Here is a 21,426-nt window from a genome sequence, read left to right as displayed (position 1 = left end):
CATGTCATCACAAATGCTAGATCAAGAGTAACTCAAACTTACTTTAAAATATAATATAGAAGACAAATATATAATTGATAGAAACACTTATACATTCAACCTTAACCTCACACTTTCAAATATATAAAATCCATATAAACTTTATTAAATTAAATCTAAAAATATTGCTAATAAATTTATTAAACCTTAATCAAAAGAAAGCAACTAAATGGAAATAAGTCATTTAATTATCTTTAAAATAAAGTATTCATAAAACTTCCCCAAAAGAATGTGGGTATAGTTAGACAATTCCATAAGCTGCACCCAAATTTACTTTTAATTGTAGGAAACTCAGTTGATGGAAAGTATGAAGGTCAACCAATTCCTAGGTATAGGGTTAAATTTCCATGTTGGTGCGTTCAAATCATCAAAACATGATTTTGTCTCTCCAATTTCACGAAGATCAAGAACATGCCATTAAAATTTTGAATAGATGTGTGCTTCTACAATTAGTTATGTAGGCCTTGAATAGATGTGTGCTTCTACAATTAGTTACCTAGGATACTTGTTCTTATAAGAAACTATTCTATTAAAAACATAGTAAGAGTATTTTCTCTTATTACAAAGACACAAATACTTGATCAAATTAAACTAACATCTATGGATGAAGATTCTTACTTTCTTTTGTTCGACCCTTTAGGATTTTTGGTGTTGAGAAGTTTTGAGTTTCTTGTAAGATCCATCCAAATCCTCGTCCATCTTATGGCAATTAGTTGAGAAGGAAAAATCTCTAATAACAATGTTTCCTTCCACAGGTTTAGTGAACTCTTGATCTCGTAACAATGTTAAATAAATAATAATAATGAAAAATTACTTTAATTTCAATGAAAAAAATACAACCACAATTTCATATATGAAATGTCCTTTAAACAAAACTCTCTCTTTTCCCAAACCCGTGTATTTGAAATCAAAGAAAAGAATATCTATTCGAGAATACGGAAAATTATAGAAATAGAAACACACACGAAGCTTGAACAGAAAATCAAAACTATCAAAAAAATGAAATGGAAGAAGAAATGAAAAGGATAAAATAAGCAATATATATATATATAAGCTTAGAAAAAAAATGAGGAGCTCTATTTCCAAAACTTGCAAACACGATTCCGAATAAACAATATCCATTTTATAAAGCCAAAGCCCGTTAGAACAAATATATAGACGAAAATGAAACTAATGTAAAATATATATTAAAAAAAACGGAAGAAGAAATATTGAAGGGACATAAAAAATAAAACGTTGGAAGAATATTTTTGGTCAAGACATGACTGTTACAAATTAATTGAGAGAAATTGAAAGATTGGATACAAAATGTGGAGCCTTGTAAAAATATAGGGGTAGGAAGAGTATTTAATAGGGAGTTACATTAGAAAGAAATACAGAAGGTTGGGATCATTTAATAGGAAAAGTGGATGCAAAATGCGAATTAGAAGAAAAATAATGGAGAGGCTTGCATAGAATGACACGTAAGTCATTGCTAAGCTTAGATCAAAAGTTCAAAAATTATTGGAGAGCTTTGTAAAAAAACACCTAAGCAAAGTGTAGCTTAGAATACATGTATATAGAGATAGAGATAGAGATAGAGATATAGATAGATAGATAGACATAGAGAAGAGATAGAGATAGTTCTCCATTATTAATTATTAGATTAGATAGAATTTGAGAGGGATTGAGTCCTTTTTTTTTCTTCTTAAATGTTATGTAAGAAAAAAAAAATTAGAAAAAGGTTATGTAATATATTGACATTCATTGTTCCACTAAGTAATTTTAGTGGAATGAAAAGTTTTCAAGAGAGTGGAAAGTTTTAAGGGGTGGAAAGTTTCTCTAGGGTTGCAAAATCATCACAAAGCTTACATGATAATGACTCAAGTTTACTTTACAATATAGAAGAAGAAGACATGAACATAAAGATAAATAAACAGATAGAAAGATATGGAGGATTCCAAAGCAATTCTTATGAGGTAACAAATATTAGTAGACAAATAAAAACAATAAAACAAACAATTTTATATGCTTATACATTAAAATGCATGTAATTAAATAGGTGATAAAATACAAACCTTGTTGCAAAGGAACCCTCTCATATCTAATTCCAAAAACAACGAAAAACACATTGAAATACAGAACGTAAAGACAATAGAAGTTTTACCACGCAATGTATGGAGTGAAATATAAAGCTATATCATAGACCGGGGAAATAAATAAAAGGAATGAGAGAATGACTAAAAAAGTAGATATAATTTCATTGGAATAATTTCAGATATTACAAAAAAATTAGTTGATAAATATAACCATCCACCATATTGCAAAATCAGCAAAAATAGTTAGCATAAAAGTTAAAAGATCACCGATACAAAAGACTAAAATCACAATGAAAAAACTTCTATTTTAATGTATGATGATAACCACCTTTTCACATAAGAAACACCCTTTCAAAAACTCTGCTTTTTTGAAAATCCTACAAACGAAAGGATATCCATTAGATAACAAAATATTAGAAAGAAATGTACATGAAGTTGGAAAAGAAAAATAAAAACTACCAAAAAAAATGAAATTGGTAATATAAATACGATATACCTAATGGCTTATGCATATGTGTTTGTGAATGAACTATGGTTATCCCATGGTTATTTCATGGGATAGACAAAATCCACATCCTTCATTCTCCTCCAAATATTCTTCACCCTTTGAAAAAATGAGTAATCAAGTTTTTGCATGTTCTTGCAATGATTTTTATAGAAAATAAAATTATGCACTAAATTTGTTCAATTTGTAGGTTATCAATATAAAATAATGAGTAGTGGAAAGAGTTAAACAAATTAATTGGAAGTTACATATTAATTTGTAGGTTATAAATAAAAAAAATGGGTAGTGGAAGGAAGCACACAAATTAATTGGAAGTTACATAATAAAGAAGTCAAAAATGAAGGAAAAAGAGAGCCACATGGAGAATGCTTAGAAAATTAGTTAGAGAGGGGGGAATTGGTGAGGTGACACATAAGCAAAGTGTAGCTTAGAATACATATAGACTAGGTATATAACCCGTGCGTTGCACGGGCTTGATTATAATGTTTTTTTGAATACATTGTAAATAACAAATTTTATTGATCTGTTGAACTTTTTTATTTAAAAAGAATGATTGTCAAAATATTTTAATTTTTTTTTCACACATCAAGTAAATATATAATATAGATAATGTGTCACCCATGTATTTTAGAAATCAGTAGAATTATTATAGTAAAAACTTCATTTATTCTCTCTTTTCTGTGGTTTAGTTTATATCTTACTTTTCTCCTTTATTTTAATATATTTTAAATTTTAGAAAAAATTGTCGATATTCAATTATAATTTGATATTCTCAAATTTTTATTCTAACTTGAGTCAAATAAATGATTTTATTTAAAAATTCAAATGAAATAACACAATTTATAAAAAGATCAAATGTTTTCATATGTATCATTGCATGGTTTTTAGTAAAAATATTACTCCTTACACTTTTTTTTAAAGTGTCGTTTGATTTTTGATTATAAAATAAACATAAAAGTTTGTAATTTATAATTAAAATAAGGATTTTATAGAGTTGACATATAAGTAATACAATTTTATCTCTAAAAAAGAAAAGCATCAGAGTTTTATAAAGATAACACATAATTAAGAAGACGGTTTAGTTACGAATTAGAGAAATTCATACATGAATGAACTCAAGAATAACATGTGAATGAAATGTCTATCCTTAACTAATTAGAGAATTTGAAGGATTAGTACTTAATATCTATATTTTGTTACCTGCAATAATAATTTCATAAAGAGTTTAAATTCTATAAATAAGATGACTAACATGTTAAAAAAATTAAAAAACAAAATAGAAGAACAATTCAGATGAAAAAAACAAAAGACTATGAGTGTTAAAAAAATAAGAAAGAGTGGAAGTCATAAGACCCATCAATTTTATTGGTGAGATAGTTTGGAAAAAATTAAAAATTTATTGGATAGAGAGATATTGTATGAGAGAAAAGAAGAAGCATCAAATTGAGAGAGAGAGAGAGAGAAAAATGTAGAAATTTATTAGTAAATTAAAATTAGAGTATAATGCGAAAAAAACAATATTTGGTAGGTGAAAAAAACATATGCGGGTACGTAGTGGAAAGACATGTAAACTACCACTTTATAGGATCCTAAGCAAACTACTACCACAACGTGTAATTTGGATAATTTCCTTTGCCCTTCTCTATATATCATATTTTAGGGGCATTATTCTCTATATCTCTCAACTCTTGTCTTTCCAATGGCCTGTAGATTTTCATTCCTAGTTGAATGAATAGAAATATAAAGGGTGGGAATAAACAGAGTTAGGTTTGTGTCAAAAATCACTAATTTGTGACTACCACATGAGTCAAAGAGAAATGAAGAGTGAGGGATCAATTGGACACTCTCTGGTGAGAGAAAACCCACATGATATCTTCTAATTCTTGCTGTAATCATTAAGAAAATTGGTATTATAGAAAAAAAAAATCTCAAAATCATATACATTTTTCTTCTTGAATGGAGAAAGTAAACTAAAATAATGCGTGCGTCAAAATTCAAAGGCCATAATTTCGATTAAATGAATTTTATAACTATGATTGACCGTCTCTTCAGTTGTGTCTGAACCATACATTGAATGTTTAGAGTTGTGGACTTTAAATCATATGCACATAGCACTATAATCAATTTGTTTATTATTTGGCATATTTTTTCATGGAAGTTTCTGAAACGTTTACATCATCGTTACATTTACTTGAATTTTTTATTAGAAAACTATTTGGAAGTTACTAATTAATTATTATAAAGTAAAGATAAAAGTTTATAATTTCTAAAAAAAAATAAGGAGTTTTATAAAATTGAAATGTAAGTAATAGAGTTTTATCTCTAAAAAAGATAAGCTGCATAAATTGAACTGTTAATTAAAATAAATATTTTTCAATGGCATGTATGATCGACTCATTTGGCAATCACATTGCATTTTTTATTCTTGTAAAAAAAACATTGAATTTTTTATCTTCCTACCCAGTTAATAATTCTATGACAAAAATCCATTAAAAAAACTCTATGACAAAAATATATTGCTAAATTGCTTAAGGAGTTCAAATCACTTACAACTTGAATTAATCGATTGTTGATGTTAGGATTCCCTTTTTTTTTAGCAAAGGATTCCCTTTCTATCACATCACATATTAGTAAAAAGAATATACATTAAGTATAAAGAGTAACCCATGAGATGGCCTGCCCGTGATAAAGTTAAACATCAGTTTAATTTTTTTTAAACAATAAAAAATTGTTAAACACAAAATTAGTGTAGTAAAATATGGTATATAAAATCTCATATGATAGGAAGAATGTGCATTGATCAAGTGTTGGTAATCTCATGACTAAGAGATTCTCGAAGTCCCAATTTTATCGATTAAGAATGAGATCCAAATCTGAAAATTAAAGCTTAAAAATTATTATTGTTCAAATTATACGTATAGTATAAATAAAACTGGAGATGAAAAAAAAATCATGCGACCGTCTTACATTGTTGCTTAAGATGCATGCATGATGAAGTTGCTAGCTTTTCCTTATTCTGGTTTTGCATGAGAAATCTCCAAAAATAATTCAATATTCCTAGTCTTTGTATGGGCAGCAAAAGAAAGAATTAAAAGAACAACTTTTTAAAATACATCCTTTTACTCGCCTGGTTACAACATAGAGAGTAAACTCAAAAACTATATTGCTAATTGCCAAATACACCAACCGAAACTTAGAATTAAGAACCACCGTGTTTTCTCTTGGAGAAGGTACAATATATACTATGAAATCCATAGATAATGATTTATGTCATGGTAAATGTAAAAACTTTTTGATTGCAAAAATTATGCACGTTAGAATTCATAGAGTCTAGCAATTAAATTAGCCATTTCAATTAAAAGAGTTATAAAGGAGTGATTTAAATGTTATGTTATTATGAATGATTAAAAATATGAGGCAATTGTTTGAGGGAGAGACACATAAGAAAAGTAGGAGAATGCTTAAGATTAAAAATGGGGTATTGGTGAGCTGACAAATAAGTAACTTGTACCTTAGAATACATGGATGAAACTAATGTAAAATATATAACAAAAAAATGGAAACAAACGGAAGAAGAAATAGTGAAGGGACATAAAAGAAAACGTTGAAGAACATTAACATTTTTTGTGTGATGGCGGTTACTAATTAATTATGAGAAAATGGAAGAGTGGGTAACGGTTACTTAGTAATAGGAAAAGTGGATGCAAAATGTGATTAGAAGAAAAATAATGGAGAAGCTAGCATAGAATGAGTGAGTAAAGAATTAAAATTATTGTACATGAAAGGGAGCATTTGTGAAGTGACACATAAGCAAAGTGTAGCCTAGAATAAGAGAGAATGCATGTAAAGAAATAGTTAGAAAGGGAGGCATTGGTAAGGTGACACCTAAGCAAAATGTAGGTTAGAATACATGTATATAGATAGATAGATAGATAGATAGATATAGATAGATAGATATAGATTATATAAAAACAAGTGATATCATGTAAGATGTTGGATTTATTTCAATAAATATTTTCAAAATATCAAATTTTTATAACTTTTTATAATAGATAATTAAAGATATTAAAGTTTAAAGATATGTGTGCAACACTCAACAAGATCGTTTATAAATATAAAATCCAAACTTAAAATCTGGAAAATAGGATCTAGATCGAACAGACCAAATGTAACTGAGCACTGTAGTCCTAATCTTCTGTCCACATTCAACCCCTGTCCTATAAGAAGTGGTGTACATGAACAATCCACCAGGCTTTGAAAAGATTACAACCTATGAAAGTTTTATGTGATAACTTGTCTGCATTAAGTACCATAAACAATTATGTTCACCATAATAGAGAGAACATGTAGAGCTAGATTGTCATTTAATCAAGGTGGTAAACTCAAGAATTTCTTAATCTACACACCTAACATGTCCTAGTAGTACCTTCATTTTCCTTCTTTTTTCATCTCATATATTCCTCCAGTTTTTTCCTGTTGCATTGAATGTAGTCAATGTATTATGGATAGTTCCTACTATTCAACACTTGGACCCTCATACCTGATTTGATTTGATTATAATTTACAATCTTAAACTCAAAGAATGACGAATAATGTTTTTTGAACAACAATGACGAATAATGTTAAATGATGATTAAGTCATTTGGGTTGGTCTAATGATGTTGGCTTGAAACTTTGGAGAGTGCTCTCATGAAATGAGGATAATTTTTGTGAACTAAGTCTGGCTATGACTTTTGTACCCTTTCTCTGCTATTTCTCTCTTAGGCAACTCTCTCTTTGAAAATTCTCTTGTACCAAACACCGCCTAAATGAGGCCTAACAAGTGTACGATGGAATTAAATCCTTTAGATATGTCGATTTTAGGGTTGGATACCGATATTTAAAAAAATAAGTTTAAAGGTCATTGATGAAATAACCAATTAGTTACATTTCACTTGCATCAAATATCAGTACAAATCAAAACTAGCTACCTTGATGAAATGATAATATGTCAACAATGATTCTTAAAATCAACAATTGAAGACCACAGTTTGTTAAAAAAAAAACAATTGAAGACCACAGTGCTTCTGAGTAGGAACAACAATTAATGATAAGACCCAAGTGTGTTGATCTTATAAATAATTGACATCTTTCTATGATTATATTTCATCCTGAATCTATCTATATAATGCACTTCTGCACAATATGCATGTTTAGAACTACTCTATCATAAGTTCAATCTACATGTTATCTATATATGCCATTAAGTTCATTCACAATGCATCAACTATAAATTTAAACTGATTCCTGAAAAATATATCGATAGCCTGATAACGATGGCGCAAAATATCTCTATCTTCCTCCTTCCAATTACGCACTGCATCAAGAGTTTCAATATGTCAGAAATCATCATACATTTGGGAGAAAAACAAGATCTATGAAGCACTGAGTGACACATGGATATTAGACACGATACTAACACAAACATTAGACACTGATAATAATTTGAGAAAATAGAAGTCAAGTGATTCAATGTAACTACATACGTCGGTTCGGTGTAAGTGTGAGACATCGGGATACGCCTTAAAAGAAATGTGTCGGTGCTACATAAAGACAAAGATGAAATAAGCAAGGGATTCAGTATATTACTATAGTATGTGTCTTCTGCAATTAACTCCAATTCAGGAACGTGAGCTATCTTTTGCCAATCTTTCCCAGTTCCTTTCTTGCATCGTTTCACCAACATAGAACATCGAAAAATAAGCAACGTATGCAAGTTTATGAGGTTTTGAAAGCTGTTTGGTAGCGACTTTAAATTTGGACAAAAAATGATTTCTACTCTTTGAAGAGAAGTCATGGCTCCCAACGATTCAGGCAAGTAATCAAAGAATGATAGAGTCAAATTTTGAAGGGAGGGGATAACTTCTAAGCCCTCTAATATCCGGTTGTTTGCAAGGTAGCCCGAAATTGCCACTTGACGAAGGGAAGTTAGTTTGTTCATATTACTTGGTAAAACAAGTTGTTCACAATTTTGGATTACAAGTCTCTCAAGACTAGCCAAGTCTCCCATACCTTCTGACAAGGATATTAATTCAGGACATTCATCAATGGTCAAAACTCGAAGAGAAATCAAACCTTTGAACGCATACATCGAAAAAGACTCAAGTTCATCACACCTTGAAATGTGAAGCTCCTCAAGGACACTAAGAAAGTGAAGATCATCAGGTAATACCTTGAGTTTATGGAAGTTTACGATGATAAGAAATTTAAGATTATGCATACTACACACAATTCTCTCTGGGAATAAATCCACAACAATATCTTGAGGCGAGAACCGGTATTTTATTTCACCAACATCAAGGAGTTCAATAGATGGAAGGGATGGCAATGCCAACTTGGGAACATTTGTAATGTTAAAGTAGGAAAGTTGTGGTAGCATCTCTACGCCTTCAGCTTTCAACATCCTCTCTAAGTTTGGTAAACCACACAGAGTTAAATTCTTCAATGAAATGAAAGCCCTCTTGGATGTAGATTCATATATGTCATCATCAATGTACTTTAAATCTCTGATTCCACATACATAAAGAGTGGTTAAACAAGGTAATTTACCAAGTGGAGGAAGCCGCTGACAGTTGTTACAGTTGTAGAATGTAATATCGACCAAGCCTTCCAAAATAGATGCATTTCTCATCCAATGTGGTAAATGTATTCCCACATAACCCTCAATCCCAAAACCCTTGAGACCAGTGTGAGGCTCAAGGGCTTCAAGTACTCGCTCAACATCAGTATCAATACCTTGCGAATTAGCGTGACTACCCCATGACAGGTACAAGCGATTTAACTCCTTTTTACCAATCAAATTAGCTTCTTTAGCATCCCATTCACTAGATACATTCTCAAGGCCTCTGATGTGTAGCTTGCCTCCTAGTTGTAGGTCATGTAACTGTGCTAAACCAAACCCCGCCTTCGATTCCACAATGAAAGTGCTCAAAGTTTTGAGACAAGTTAACTTACTGATATTGGAAGGCATTGAATCTAATGAATTGCAATATTTAATCACAAGATGCCTGAGATCTTGAAGCTGTGTCAATTTTTTGGGAAGACTAGAAAGAAGTGGACAACCAACAAGTTTTAGAATTTGCAAATTCTGCAACCTACAAACAGACTCAGGCAAGGTCTTGATCCAACTTTTACAAATTTCCAAGTACCTCAGATGTGTTAAACTCTTTAGTGTCGAAAGTTGCGAAGACCTTGTACGTAATGCTCTAAGAGGAGGTATTGATGGCAATGGAGCTGACTCTCCAAGCTTCACATAAAACTCAAGAAAAGTTCGCAAAGATTCAACTTTCTTAAAAGGGATGGTGTTGTAGTTGAATGGTTTATACAAATTAATAAAGGAAAAACTTATATGGTGAACTCTACCAGACAAATTAGTCAAGCTTTTATCATCAAAAGCCATACATTCTTCTCCTGTAATGGACTGAGCTAAATCATGAATTAAATCATGCATTTTGAATGTAACCTCACCCTTTTTATCAGTTTTGACTTCTTGAAAAAATGATCTCGCATATAATTCATTCCACACTTCTTGACCAACATGCTCCACCTCTAAATTTCCAACGGAAGAGATGAATCCATTAGCCAACCAAAGATGGATCAGTTCTTCCTTCACCATTTCAAAATCCTTAGGAAAAACCGCACAAAAAGTAAAACACAGCCTCAGTGATAATTTCAAATTAAAGTAGCTGAGTCTCAATACAGACATGATAGGATTGTCCTCGGATAAGCTCCAAAACTTACTTTCCTTTACAGAAAGCCATTGATGTTCCTCAGTTTTAAAGCGCAAAAGGCTTCCTAGTACTTTTGCGGCAAGAGGAGAACCCACACATTTTCTCACTAACTCCTTGCCTATTGCCACAAGCTCTGCACGCTCTTCTCTATTTGTTTCAAAAGCTTTTTGTTTAAACAAATACCAGATGGCATCATCAGATAAGCCTAACAAATGATGAGCAGGATAAGTTCCCATGATTGATGCAACAATGTCAAGTCTGGTTGTGACCAAAACTGATGCACCTTTCGTGCCATTTCCACGTTGCAGAAAATACTTGAACTGATTCCATTTCTCTTGGTCTTCATTCCACACATCATCAAGAACAAGTAGATACCTTTTGTTTTGCAAAATATTTTTAACCTTCTTTTGCATTGATTCTAAAGACGAGAGATCTGGATTTTTTCCATCGGTGGATTCTATGATGGACTGCAAAACTTTCATCATACTAAAATCCTCAGAAACACACACCCATATTTTCAAGTTAAAGTGTGTATCTACCCTTTCATCATTGAAGACCACTTGAGCAAGTGTTGTTTTTCCTTGCCCACCAACACCAACAATGGAATAGACAGAGAGTTCTTCACTATCGACAGCATGACTTAGAAGAAACTCAACAACTTGCTCTCTGTCACGATCTCTTCCATATACTTTCGGTTCAGTGATGACAGAAAAAGTTTGGCGCCATTTATCATCTCCTCGTTGGCGATCCTCCATGACTACCGCTTGTAATCCAAACTTGATCCTTTCTTCAGCAATAACATCAATCTTTTTAGCAACCTCCTTCATCCTCTTTCCAATATCCCGACGAGCCAAAATCTTCTTAGGATGGAAACGGGTGATCCACTTGTTGTCTCCATGTGCTTTTGATGTTATTGTACAATCATCCAATATATCATCAAGAACATAGGCAACATCAGTCAGCTTCTGCAGCCAATCTTTCACAACACGGCTTGTTAGTTGCTTCTCTTCAGCATCTTGGAGGACAGCACGAATTGCGGTGAGATTTCCACATAGCTTTTGTGTCAATTCTTCAACACCCAAAAAGGTCGAAAGCTCCTCTCGAACAAAAGATCCGAGGTTTTGAATCACAGTTCCAAGTAAAACATCAGCCATTTTGCAGGTACGAGAACAGAAATGAATCAAAGTTTGGACAGTGAGGATATGAATCAAAGTTTGCTTTAGGAAGATGATGAATATACTAAATTATTTGTTTTTAACTATTATCTTTGAAAGGTTCTCGTGTTACTTTTCAAACCTGGCTCCTCTAAAAAAACAATAATTATTGTACATGAGAGTGAGGATTAGAACAAGTTGTGTAGTGGATATTAACAATGAATATTAGTACTATAGTGTTACAAGTTGTGAGGAAAAAACAAAGTTGGGAATCTTTTCATCATGTCCGTTCATTTGCTCTGTGAGTAGTAAAATTGTTCACTTTCAAGTGTATGATTTCATTATCTTGTCCCATTGGGGACATCTGATAAAGTTGAAATGATACAGACAAGATTAGCATGGCCCCTTGCGCAAAGATGACACGCACAAAACAATTCTATGTTATCTTTACTCTCTTCGTTTTCTTAGAAATGGTTCTTGACTACGGTTTATTATAAATTTAACAATAATTACTAACATCTTGTCAAAAGATAATTAATAATTAGCATTTGTCTTGAACATAATAAAAAAAGAAAAAGGATTATTAAGAAAAAAGACTAAGAAATTTCCAAGTCACCTTATTTTGTTTTTTATGAAAGACTCTCAAAGTCTTTAGCGTTATCTTCACTTTCTTTCCTTTTTCTCCTTATGGTTTGTAAGTTTAATACATTTATTTAGAAAGATACTTTAATAAAGTTTGTAAATCTGCTTTTTTGAAATTGTCATTGTCTTCATGGTGGATCACGACCTTACACGCAAATCATGTTTACTTGACAGCATTCCAAAGTCTTTGCTGTATTTGTAGTGCTGCTTCTTTTGTTTTCTTCTTCATGTGAATAATTTTTGGAAGGGAAGTATATATATAAAAATTACATATAAGTGAAAACACAAATCGACAACAAAATGCGCAGTTAAACACGTTTAGATGGTAAAACCATTTTCGTAATGATATTTGTTAATATTTTTTTTTTTTAAGGAATATTTTCTTATTGGGAACTTCTATGGTACACTCACAATTTTGAGTGTACCGGTACTCTTTTTTCAAAAAATATATAAATTAAAGATCACTTTAATGAAATAAAAAGGTATTTGTCAATATTTATATTTTAGAAAACATCATTTCATAAGAAAAACCATCATTTCATTGTTTATAAGGATCATATTACAAAATTTACATTTTGTCATAAAAAATAATCAATATTCATTGTTATGAGTAATAAAAATTCTTAAAAATTAATTTTTATTTCGTCGAAGCTTTTGATATATAAAATTTAATTATCTTAGTTGTCAATGATAGAAAATAATTATTTTTCATCAAAAAAAACAACTCATTTATTATTAATTTTATGACTTGGTGTACCGATACACCCAAATTTATTGGATGTACCATAGAATTTGCCTTTCTTATTTTGTATATAGAGTTTTTTTTATCAAGTTTTTATTTAACAAGACTCATGGATGGGCTAACCTAATGGAACTTCGGCACTTCATAACCCTAGGAAAAAGTGAAAGGCCAATTTAATTTCATGCTTCAATTACCTTTCAATTAACATATGAACGCGATTTGCCTTCGGCAAAAACATTCCACGATTTTGGCTTTTACAGAATTAGTAATTTGAAGTCAATATCAACATTATCAATTTTGACTTCTTGAAAAAATGATCTCTCATATAATTCATTCCACACTTCATGACCAACATGCTCCACCTCTAAATTTCCAATGGAAGAGATGAATCCATTAGTCAACCAAAGATGGATCAGTTCTTCCTTCACCATTTCAAAATCCTTAGGAAAAACCTCACAAAAGGTAAAACACGATCTCAGTAACATGTTTCCACACCATTTCAAGCAAGTGTTGTTTTTCCTTGCCCACCAACACCAACAATGGAATAGAAAGAGAGTTCTTCACTGTCAAGAGCATGACTTAGCAGAAACTCAAAAACTTTCTCTCTATCACGATCTCTTCCATAAACTTTTGGTTCAGTGACGACAGAAGTAGTTTGGCGATTTTCATCAACTCCTCGTTGGCGATCCTCCATGACTACCACTTGTAATCCTAATTTGATCCTTTCTTCAGCAATAACATCAATCTTTTTAGCAACCTCCTTCATCCTCTTTCCAATATCCCTACGAGCCAAAATCATCTTAGGATGGAAACTGGTGATCCACTTGTTGTCTCCATGTGCTTTTGATTTTATTGTACAATCATCCAATATATCATCAAGAACATAAGCAACATCAGTCAGCTTCTGCAGCCAATCTTTCACAACACGGCTCGTTATTTGCTTCTCTTCAGCATCTTGGAGGACAGCCTGAATTGCGGTGAGATTTCCACATAGCTTTTGTGTCAATTCTTCAACACCCAAAAAGGTCGAAAGCTCCTCTCGAACAAACGACCCGAGGTTTTGAATCACAGTTCCAAGTAAAACATCAGCCATTTTCCAGATAAGAGAACATAAATGAATCAAAGTTTGGACAATGAGGATATGAATCAAAGTTTGCTTTAGGAAGATGAATATGCTAAATTATTTGTTTTCAATGATTATCTATATGAATATTGTCGCGCCATTTTTCGGAGGTCAAGGCCATTTGATTGGCGTTTGACTCACTTTTTATCTCACGACTGAACAAATTTTTTTTTAAAGGGGAAAAAGTTCCAAACAACCCATTTTGAAGAGATTTAGGGTTCGGGGGTTGGTTATATTTAGGGAAGGTGTTAGCACCCTAAATATTCGTAGTACTCTACGAGAACCTCTTGATTTTATTTAACTTTTTGTGCTTCAACTTACTTGCTTTTAAAGAGATGAAAATGGAATTGACTGATGAGTTGATAAGGAAAAGAAAATTGATTTTAATTGAAGAGAAAAAAAGAAAATTGTTTTTTAGTTGATTTGGAAGGACAAAGTCCTCTGCCTACGTACCCGTGAGGGATCAAAACCTCGTAGTTCGGTGTAGAAATTGACGTTTGATTGGTTTTGTATTTTTTATTAGTTTTTGAAAAAAAAGGTTTGAAATAAAAAGCCAAGTGGCAAATGAGAATTGATATGTGTTTTTTAGATTGAAGGAAATAGACTTGAAGTAGAATTAAAATTGATTTGAGATTTGATTAAGAAAAATAAAATAAAAAGACGGTCACTTGATTTAAGATCAAGGTTTATTGTGAAAAGTTCTTTTTATGAATTTTTGATATTTGAATGTTTTTGTTGTTTTTAAATAATAACTGAAAATTAAACTAATAGAGCAATAAAAAATAAAAGTGTGTGAGTGTGAAGGAAAGATTGTTAGTTCAACAATATAAATAGTATTTAATATATGCAGGACCAGAACATTCTGGAGAAATATAATATTAACAATTAACCTAGGACTAGAACACTCTGGATTAATTTAATTAACAAGGACCAGATTGTTCTGGAGGATAATTAAATTAAACAAAAATATAATATTAACAGTTAATATAGGACCAGAGCACTCTGGATTAATTTAATTAACAAGGACCAGATTGTTCTGGAGAATAATTAAATTAAAAAAATATAATATTAACAGCTAATTTAGGACCAAAGCACTCTGGATTAATTTAATTAACAAGGACCAGATTGTTCTGGAGAATAATTAAATTAAACAAAAAATATAATATTAACAGTTAAGTTAGGACCAGAGCACTCTGGATTAATTTAATTAACAAGGACCAGATTGTTCTGGAGGATAATTAAATTAAACAAAAATATAATATTAACAGTTAATATAGGACCAGAGCACTCTGGATTGAGGTGTGTATTTTAGTGTAAAATAAATTAAAATATATATATATATATATGGAGAGAGAAAGAGGAAGAACGAAAGGAAAAGGTGAGAAGGAAAAGAAAAAGGAGGAAAGAAAAGAAAGGGGAGATGATATACCTTTTTGGGAGAGTAAAAGGAAGAAAAAGAAAGGTTGTTTTGTTTGATTTTTGTTTGTTTTGGTAATGAGGGTGTGTTGTTTTTTGTTTGTTTGTTTGTTTGTTGATGGTGATGAGAAAGAAAAGAAAGAAAAAAAAAGAAAGAAAGAAGAAAAAAAGCTTTGTTTGAAAGTAGTGAGCACCTTCACTTTGAGAGAGATTCAATTCTTTTGTGTGTAAGCCTCTCTTATACCATTGAGGTATGCTTGTATTTATAGAGGTGAAAGACTTGGAGCTTCACAGACAAAAACAGCTGTGTTTTCCTTGCTAAAAAACAGCCCATGTGCTTATGTTTTTGTTGCTTGGTGCGCAAGAATGAGAAAAAAAGTGAACTTTGTTCAGACAGAACGTTCTGGAATTTCCAACTTGCAAAGAGAAAAGGTGGACACGTGAATGCAAGCTGTAGAAGTTTGGAGGCCACTTGTTTTTTACAGCTGTTTGGCACTTCTTTGGAAGCTACAAGTGTTGTCCTTTGTTGCTTTGAGAGAAAGAGTGTCCAAGTTGCAAAATTTTCGACATGGAGAATGTTCTTAAGAACATTCTTGTTGTTCCTTTCCTTTTTGAGACAACCACACGTGATGAAAAAACAGTTGTGATCTGGTGGCAACATGAGGGAACATGATGATGTCATTCTTATCCCTTTGAATTTTCACCAGAATGTTCTCAAGAACATTCTTTTAGTTCCATGCACTTTTGAAGCAAAATGTGTGGTGTTCTGCAGCTGTAATCTAGGGGCATATTTGATGGGACATAATGAGGTCACTTTATCTCACTCGTAGTACGACCAGAACGTTCTGGAGAACGTTCTAGTAGACTATTCTTGATGAAATTTTATTTTATGCCTTTTTTAATAAAAATAAAAACAAACAACATAATAAAATAATGATAATAATAATAACGAAAAGGACTAGAATAAAATGACTACAAAGAGTGGTAAAAAAAATGAACAAAAAATGAGGTATTTAAAATATGTCTCTACCGAAATTTTTCCTAAAAAGGCAAAAAATTCTAGGCCAAAAGACAAATGAAATGGGATCTTAGGTCAAAAATTGGGGTATGACAAATATGTGATTCTTTTAAGGGTTAATATATCTTTACCCCCTGTAATTTAGACGAGTTTCGGTTTACCCGCTATAAAAAAAATATTTAGATTCCAACCCTGTAAAATAAGATTATTTGATTTTAGCCCCTGACCCATGTGACTGTGCAGAATTGTTGACGTGGCGAGCTGAGTGGCACTGGCATGTTGACTATGCATATCTAATTATGTGATGTGATATGAGACGAGATGAGAGACGAGAGAGTGAGTGAGAGACGCGATGCTCTTTAGCTGCGCCAAGGGTCATCGTACCGGTACCGTTCGCCAGAGGTGAGATTCTACGGGGGGTAAGGGGTCCTGGCGGGGTGCCACAAACGGGGAGGGATGGGGATGATTGACAGGTTGTGAGACTGCGACGTCGGAAAGCGCGACGACAGGTTGACCTTGGTCATGACGGACAGCAGGAGAGGAAGCAGCGTGGAGGTTTTTCTGGCAATGGAATTCGACAGTCTAGGTTTAGGGTTAATCCTGGTTTGTGGAAGACAGCTGATGGCAGGGGTTCATCTAGGGTTTCTTTTGGGTATCGCGGTGGTGCAACCATTTTACGAGGACGTTCTACATTCTGGAAACCGCACCAGAGTGATGCTTTCAACCGCAAGGATTATTGTGGGCAGCAGACTGTGATCAGTTCTGGCAGGGAGGAAGACATTGCAGCTACCTCATTAAAACGGTTTGCTACTTTCTATTTTACAAATTTTCCGCCGCAATTGTCCAATTTTTATCTGAGGAAAGGTTTTGAAGTCTGTGGCATTCATGAGGATGTTGTGGTTCCTAGTAGGCGTAACTTACGTGGGGAATATTATGGTTTTGTTAAATTTTCTCAAGTAAGAGATGTCGGTAAACTTTTGAAAGCGGTTAATGCTGTTTGGTTTGGTAATTTTCGGGTCAATGCTAGGTTAGCTCGTTTTGATCGTTCAGTTGACCGTGTGGAAGATGAGAAGGATGAGGGAGATCATGTGGGTGTGGGAAAGGAAATTAGCACATCTGTGATGAGGGAGCAAGTGGGCGAGGGAGATAAAAGTGTGAGTTTGGGAAAGGAAATTAGCACATTTGTGCTTATTTAAATAGTTTAAATCATAATAAATACATTTAATCTAAATCTATTTAAATCTGAAAAAATAATTGTGTATTATAAATTGTTTATCTAACCATTACCAAGAACTTTATTCTTGAGTATATAAACTCATTTAAAGTTTCAAGATTAAAATTAAAAAGGGTCACAATTCAAACTCCCCCTTTCTTGCGACGTTTATTGCTACTTCACCTTCCTCAATTAAATTAAGCAAAACGGAATCCCTCAATTTCATTGACCCTTCTTGGAATTAAATTAAACAAAAGATCGCAACAATTTACTCCTCAATTAAACTTTTGAGATTCTAATAACAAAATTTGTCCAGTGGAGGCTTTATTTCTTCATATTGTTTGAGAGCGCCAAAGAAGATGGAATAGCCATCAACAATGGGTGAAATAAATAAGGTTGCAGTTATCGACATCTTCACGTTCTTTGATTCGTGAAGAAACTAAACTCGATCTTGGTCTTTTTGGAGCCCTTTTTCAATTTCCAGCTACAAATGGTTACACCGTCGGTGTTGGTTTCAACGACTTCTTCAAAATCGAAAACGGAAGTGAAATGGTCAAAGGACGAGTTCTTGAAGATTTACCTAAGACGTTGTCGAAGCTGAATCGCCATGATTTTGAACCGCGATGAGGGTGAGGTTATTGATTTTGCGTCGTTTTTTGTGATTGGATTCTTGTGATGTGTTTGAATGAGTGAATTTGTGTTTGGTTCGAAGGAATATGTTTGCTACGCCATTTGAGTTGTTTGAAGGAGAGGAATGAATTGTTGAAGAAGAGGGTGGATTGGATTTTGGAGAGGGATGAAGAAGGAGGAAGAAAGGGATATTTTTGTCTTTTCACATGGATTTGAAGTCATTAAGGGTAAAATGGTCATTTTAGGTGGCTTTTGCTGAGTTATCAAGTCTTTTACCCAGTCAGTTGGTGTGACGTCACTACCACCTAGCTAATCCCCCTCCACCTCACAAAAAAAAAATGATTAGGACTAAATTTAAAAGATTAATATTTGCAGTGGCAATTTGGAAGGATTAGTAACTTTATAGACGAAAATTCAAATGACTTGTATTTGTAGGGACTAAAGACCTATTTAAGCCTAATTTTTTCTATTCAAAATGTGGAGATTTTTTAATAATTGAATCCGGGTTGGTTTGGGATTAGGGAATGAATGTGTGAGGAATGAATGTTTTTCCTTTATGAGCATGCTCTCTGGAGATTGGATTTGGTTTTTCAGTAAAGCTGAAAGCTTGATCTTTCGAAAAATAACAAATTTTCCTTTCAATTTTTTTCCACTATTTCTTGCTTGCCATGTGAGGTTTCAATTATGCACAATGATCCATTGAAATCGGGAAGGTTTTGTGATCAGTGTGGTGAAAGTCGATGAAGAAAATTATGAAAGTTGCCTTTTTGGAGTTTTTTAGTATAATAAATTATTTAAGAATAAAATTATTATTAATAATCTTACGTGGCTAGCCAACTCATCTTTTTTTAATAAAAAATATATAAAACTGATAAACTTGTATACTCTTTAAAAGATAAATGATTTAAATGTTAGAAAAATAAGATAAATGACTTAAGTGTTACAAATAAATAAGATAAAAGGTCTCTAATGTAATTTTGCAAAAAAGAATAATATTGAAGATAAAATCACAATATACATGTAAATGTATTTGAAGGGAGGTAAATCTATATCTATATTCTATATAATATAAATTTAGGACCTATTTCATATTCCATTATGGAAGTTATTTTCTCTTCTTTTGGTTATGACATGTGACATCATAAATTAAAATGCTAACGAACCCATCAAAGTATGGTTATGACACGTGACACCATAAACTAAACCAAGCATTCTTATGCATTTGATATTTATTGCAATTATCTTATGTTTATTTTTTTATGAAATATTCTAAATTGATGCATTGTTTTTCCAAAAATAATACTATTATTAATATGACATGAACCAAAAATGGCAATATATATTTCATATTGATTAAAAATATTATTGATATGATTTGGTCAAAGAATTATGCATTGAAATAATTTTAACATGATATCGTTTTTTTTACATGACCTATGTTTATTTATTTTTTAAAAACCGAGTTAGAAAATATAATAAAAAAATAAAGAAACATATACCTCTATTTTGTTTGAACCGAGTTAAAAGTTATAATAAAAAATACATACGATTTTCAAAATATCCCAGTTAAAAACTCAAAATTCAAAATAAAACTAAAATTATTAAATAACTTTTTTTTTCCAAAAACAAATATTTTTTTTTTCTTTACAAATTCATATTTAAGTATCGGTAAAAGAAACAGTTTAGATATGTTTATTTTTAAGTATGGACAGCCGCACATATTTTTTTTTTAAATTAGTTAAATCAACCCATATCATTTATGTCATTATGAACAATCATGTATTTTAAAATACATTATTGAAAAAATGTATATTAAAATACATTAAAATGTAGTTTAACACATGCCTTTAAATTTAATCATATTTATCATCATTTAAATTGCTATATGGAATTTAAATTTTAGTTTAGAATGATGAATATCAAATCAATTAATAATGGTCTTTGTCTACGTGAGCTTAACTCAGTTTATAGGGACAATGCATAAATATATGCAAGGACTGGAGTTTAACCCCTGCCACCCCAACAACAAAAAAAATTAATAATGGTCTTTATTAAAATGGCCCAAACACATTTATCGTGAAAATTGTTTCAAATTTATTTGGTTGCATTCACATACATTTAAATACATTAACACTGATAAATGGGTTTATTTTTATAATAATTAAATAAAGATTTGCCGTGATAATACTATTGATGACGTAATTTTGAATGTGTACATGATACGGCAAAATACTAACGTATCCTTGCAAAAATGTCTATATAAATAAATCATTCGGATAAACACTGCAGATCATAATGCTTCAAACGTTAATTTTGCTTTACATTCATGTTCTTTGTTATTTCTTCTTTTTTATTTATGTTTATTTTTATCTATTTTCTATAACGCAAAACTTTTCTTTCTAAAGAAACATATGATATTATGATGGTTGGGGTTTTCCATCGTTTATGATTCTAAAAAAATTCAGTTCTTATTTTTTTATGTATTGATTTGTACAAATTATAACTATTTTGATTTGTAATACAATTCTTTATTATTTCAAATTTTCTTTTCATTTAGTTTCTCATTTGTTTGATTTTTTTTCAATGGTGTATGAAATCAAAGGGAAACAATTGAATTCTCATGTTTTTTCTCTATTCATTCTACCGGAAAGAACATCGGAAGAAGATAAAGATTGGATCTATGCAATGTTTCATTATCCATCATTGTATTCTATTTATTGAGAAGTTAATGACAAGAGCTTTGTTGTCATGTTTATATCCGACTTGGCTAATACTACGAATATTAGTTGTATTTTGTGGTTTTTCTTAGTGGTGATAGCCTGGTAGGGGTAAACATGAAAGATTTCATATGAAATCATCCAAATATTGAAAATAATTTATCAAACTATGTAGCTTTAGAGAGTTTGCTCATGCAGTTAAATATTGAAAACAAAGACGTTTCCACATACTTTTTCAACCGAGTTTTTTGATCTTTATCTTTAGAATGTTTTAAAATATGCCGGATGTTAATTATTTTGTGATTCAAAATAATAAGAAATGTGTTTATTCAAAAAAGTAATAAGAAATGTGTCAAAATTTTAGCTTTCAGAAGTTTGCA

The 21,426-nt window shown here is 31.5% G+C and overlaps 2 protein-coding genes and 1 non-coding gene across 3 annotated transcripts; 1 reads left to right on the top strand and 2 right to left on the bottom strand.

Annotated features, from left to right (window-relative positions):
• Positions 1-7,593: 7,593 nt before the first annotated feature.
• LOC11445459 (disease resistance protein RGA2) lies at positions 7,594-11,727 on the bottom strand. The gene is made up of 2 exons (XM_003619392.4): positions 8,251-11,727; positions 7,594-7,978 (listed from the first exon to the last, which is right to left on the bottom strand). The coding sequence occupies exons 1-2, from the start codon at positions 11,543-11,545 to the stop codon at positions 7,875-7,877; spliced, it is 3,399 nt and encodes a 1,132-aa protein (XP_003619440.2). The 5' UTR covers positions 11,546-11,727; the 3' UTR covers positions 7,594-7,874.
• Positions 11,728-11,893: 166 nt separating this feature from the next.
• On the top strand, positions 11,894-11,994 carry LOC112416163 (U6 spliceosomal RNA). The gene has a single exon (XR_003006474.1). It is a non-coding gene; the product is annotated as a U6 spliceosomal RNA (small nuclear RNA).
• A 1,434-nt stretch (positions 11,995-13,428) lies between these two features.
• LOC11444430 (putative disease resistance protein RGA1) lies at positions 13,429-14,022 on the bottom strand. The gene has a single exon (XM_003619391.3). It carries the CDS (start codon positions 14,020-14,022, stop codon positions 13,429-13,431), a length of 594 nt encoding a protein of 197 aa, XP_003619439.2.
• Between the last annotated feature and the right edge of the window lie 7,404 nt (positions 14,023-21,426).

Source organism: Medicago truncatula, chromosome 6 (genome assembly GCF_003473485.1).
Source record: "Medicago truncatula cultivar Jemalong A17 chromosome 6, MtrunA17r5.0-ANR, whole genome shotgun sequence".
Classification (NCBI taxonomy): domain Eukaryota; kingdom Viridiplantae; phylum Streptophyta; class Magnoliopsida; order Fabales; family Fabaceae; genus Medicago; species Medicago truncatula.
Note: the sequence above shows the minus strand (reverse complement) of the source record. Positions and strands in the feature narration are given on the sequence as shown.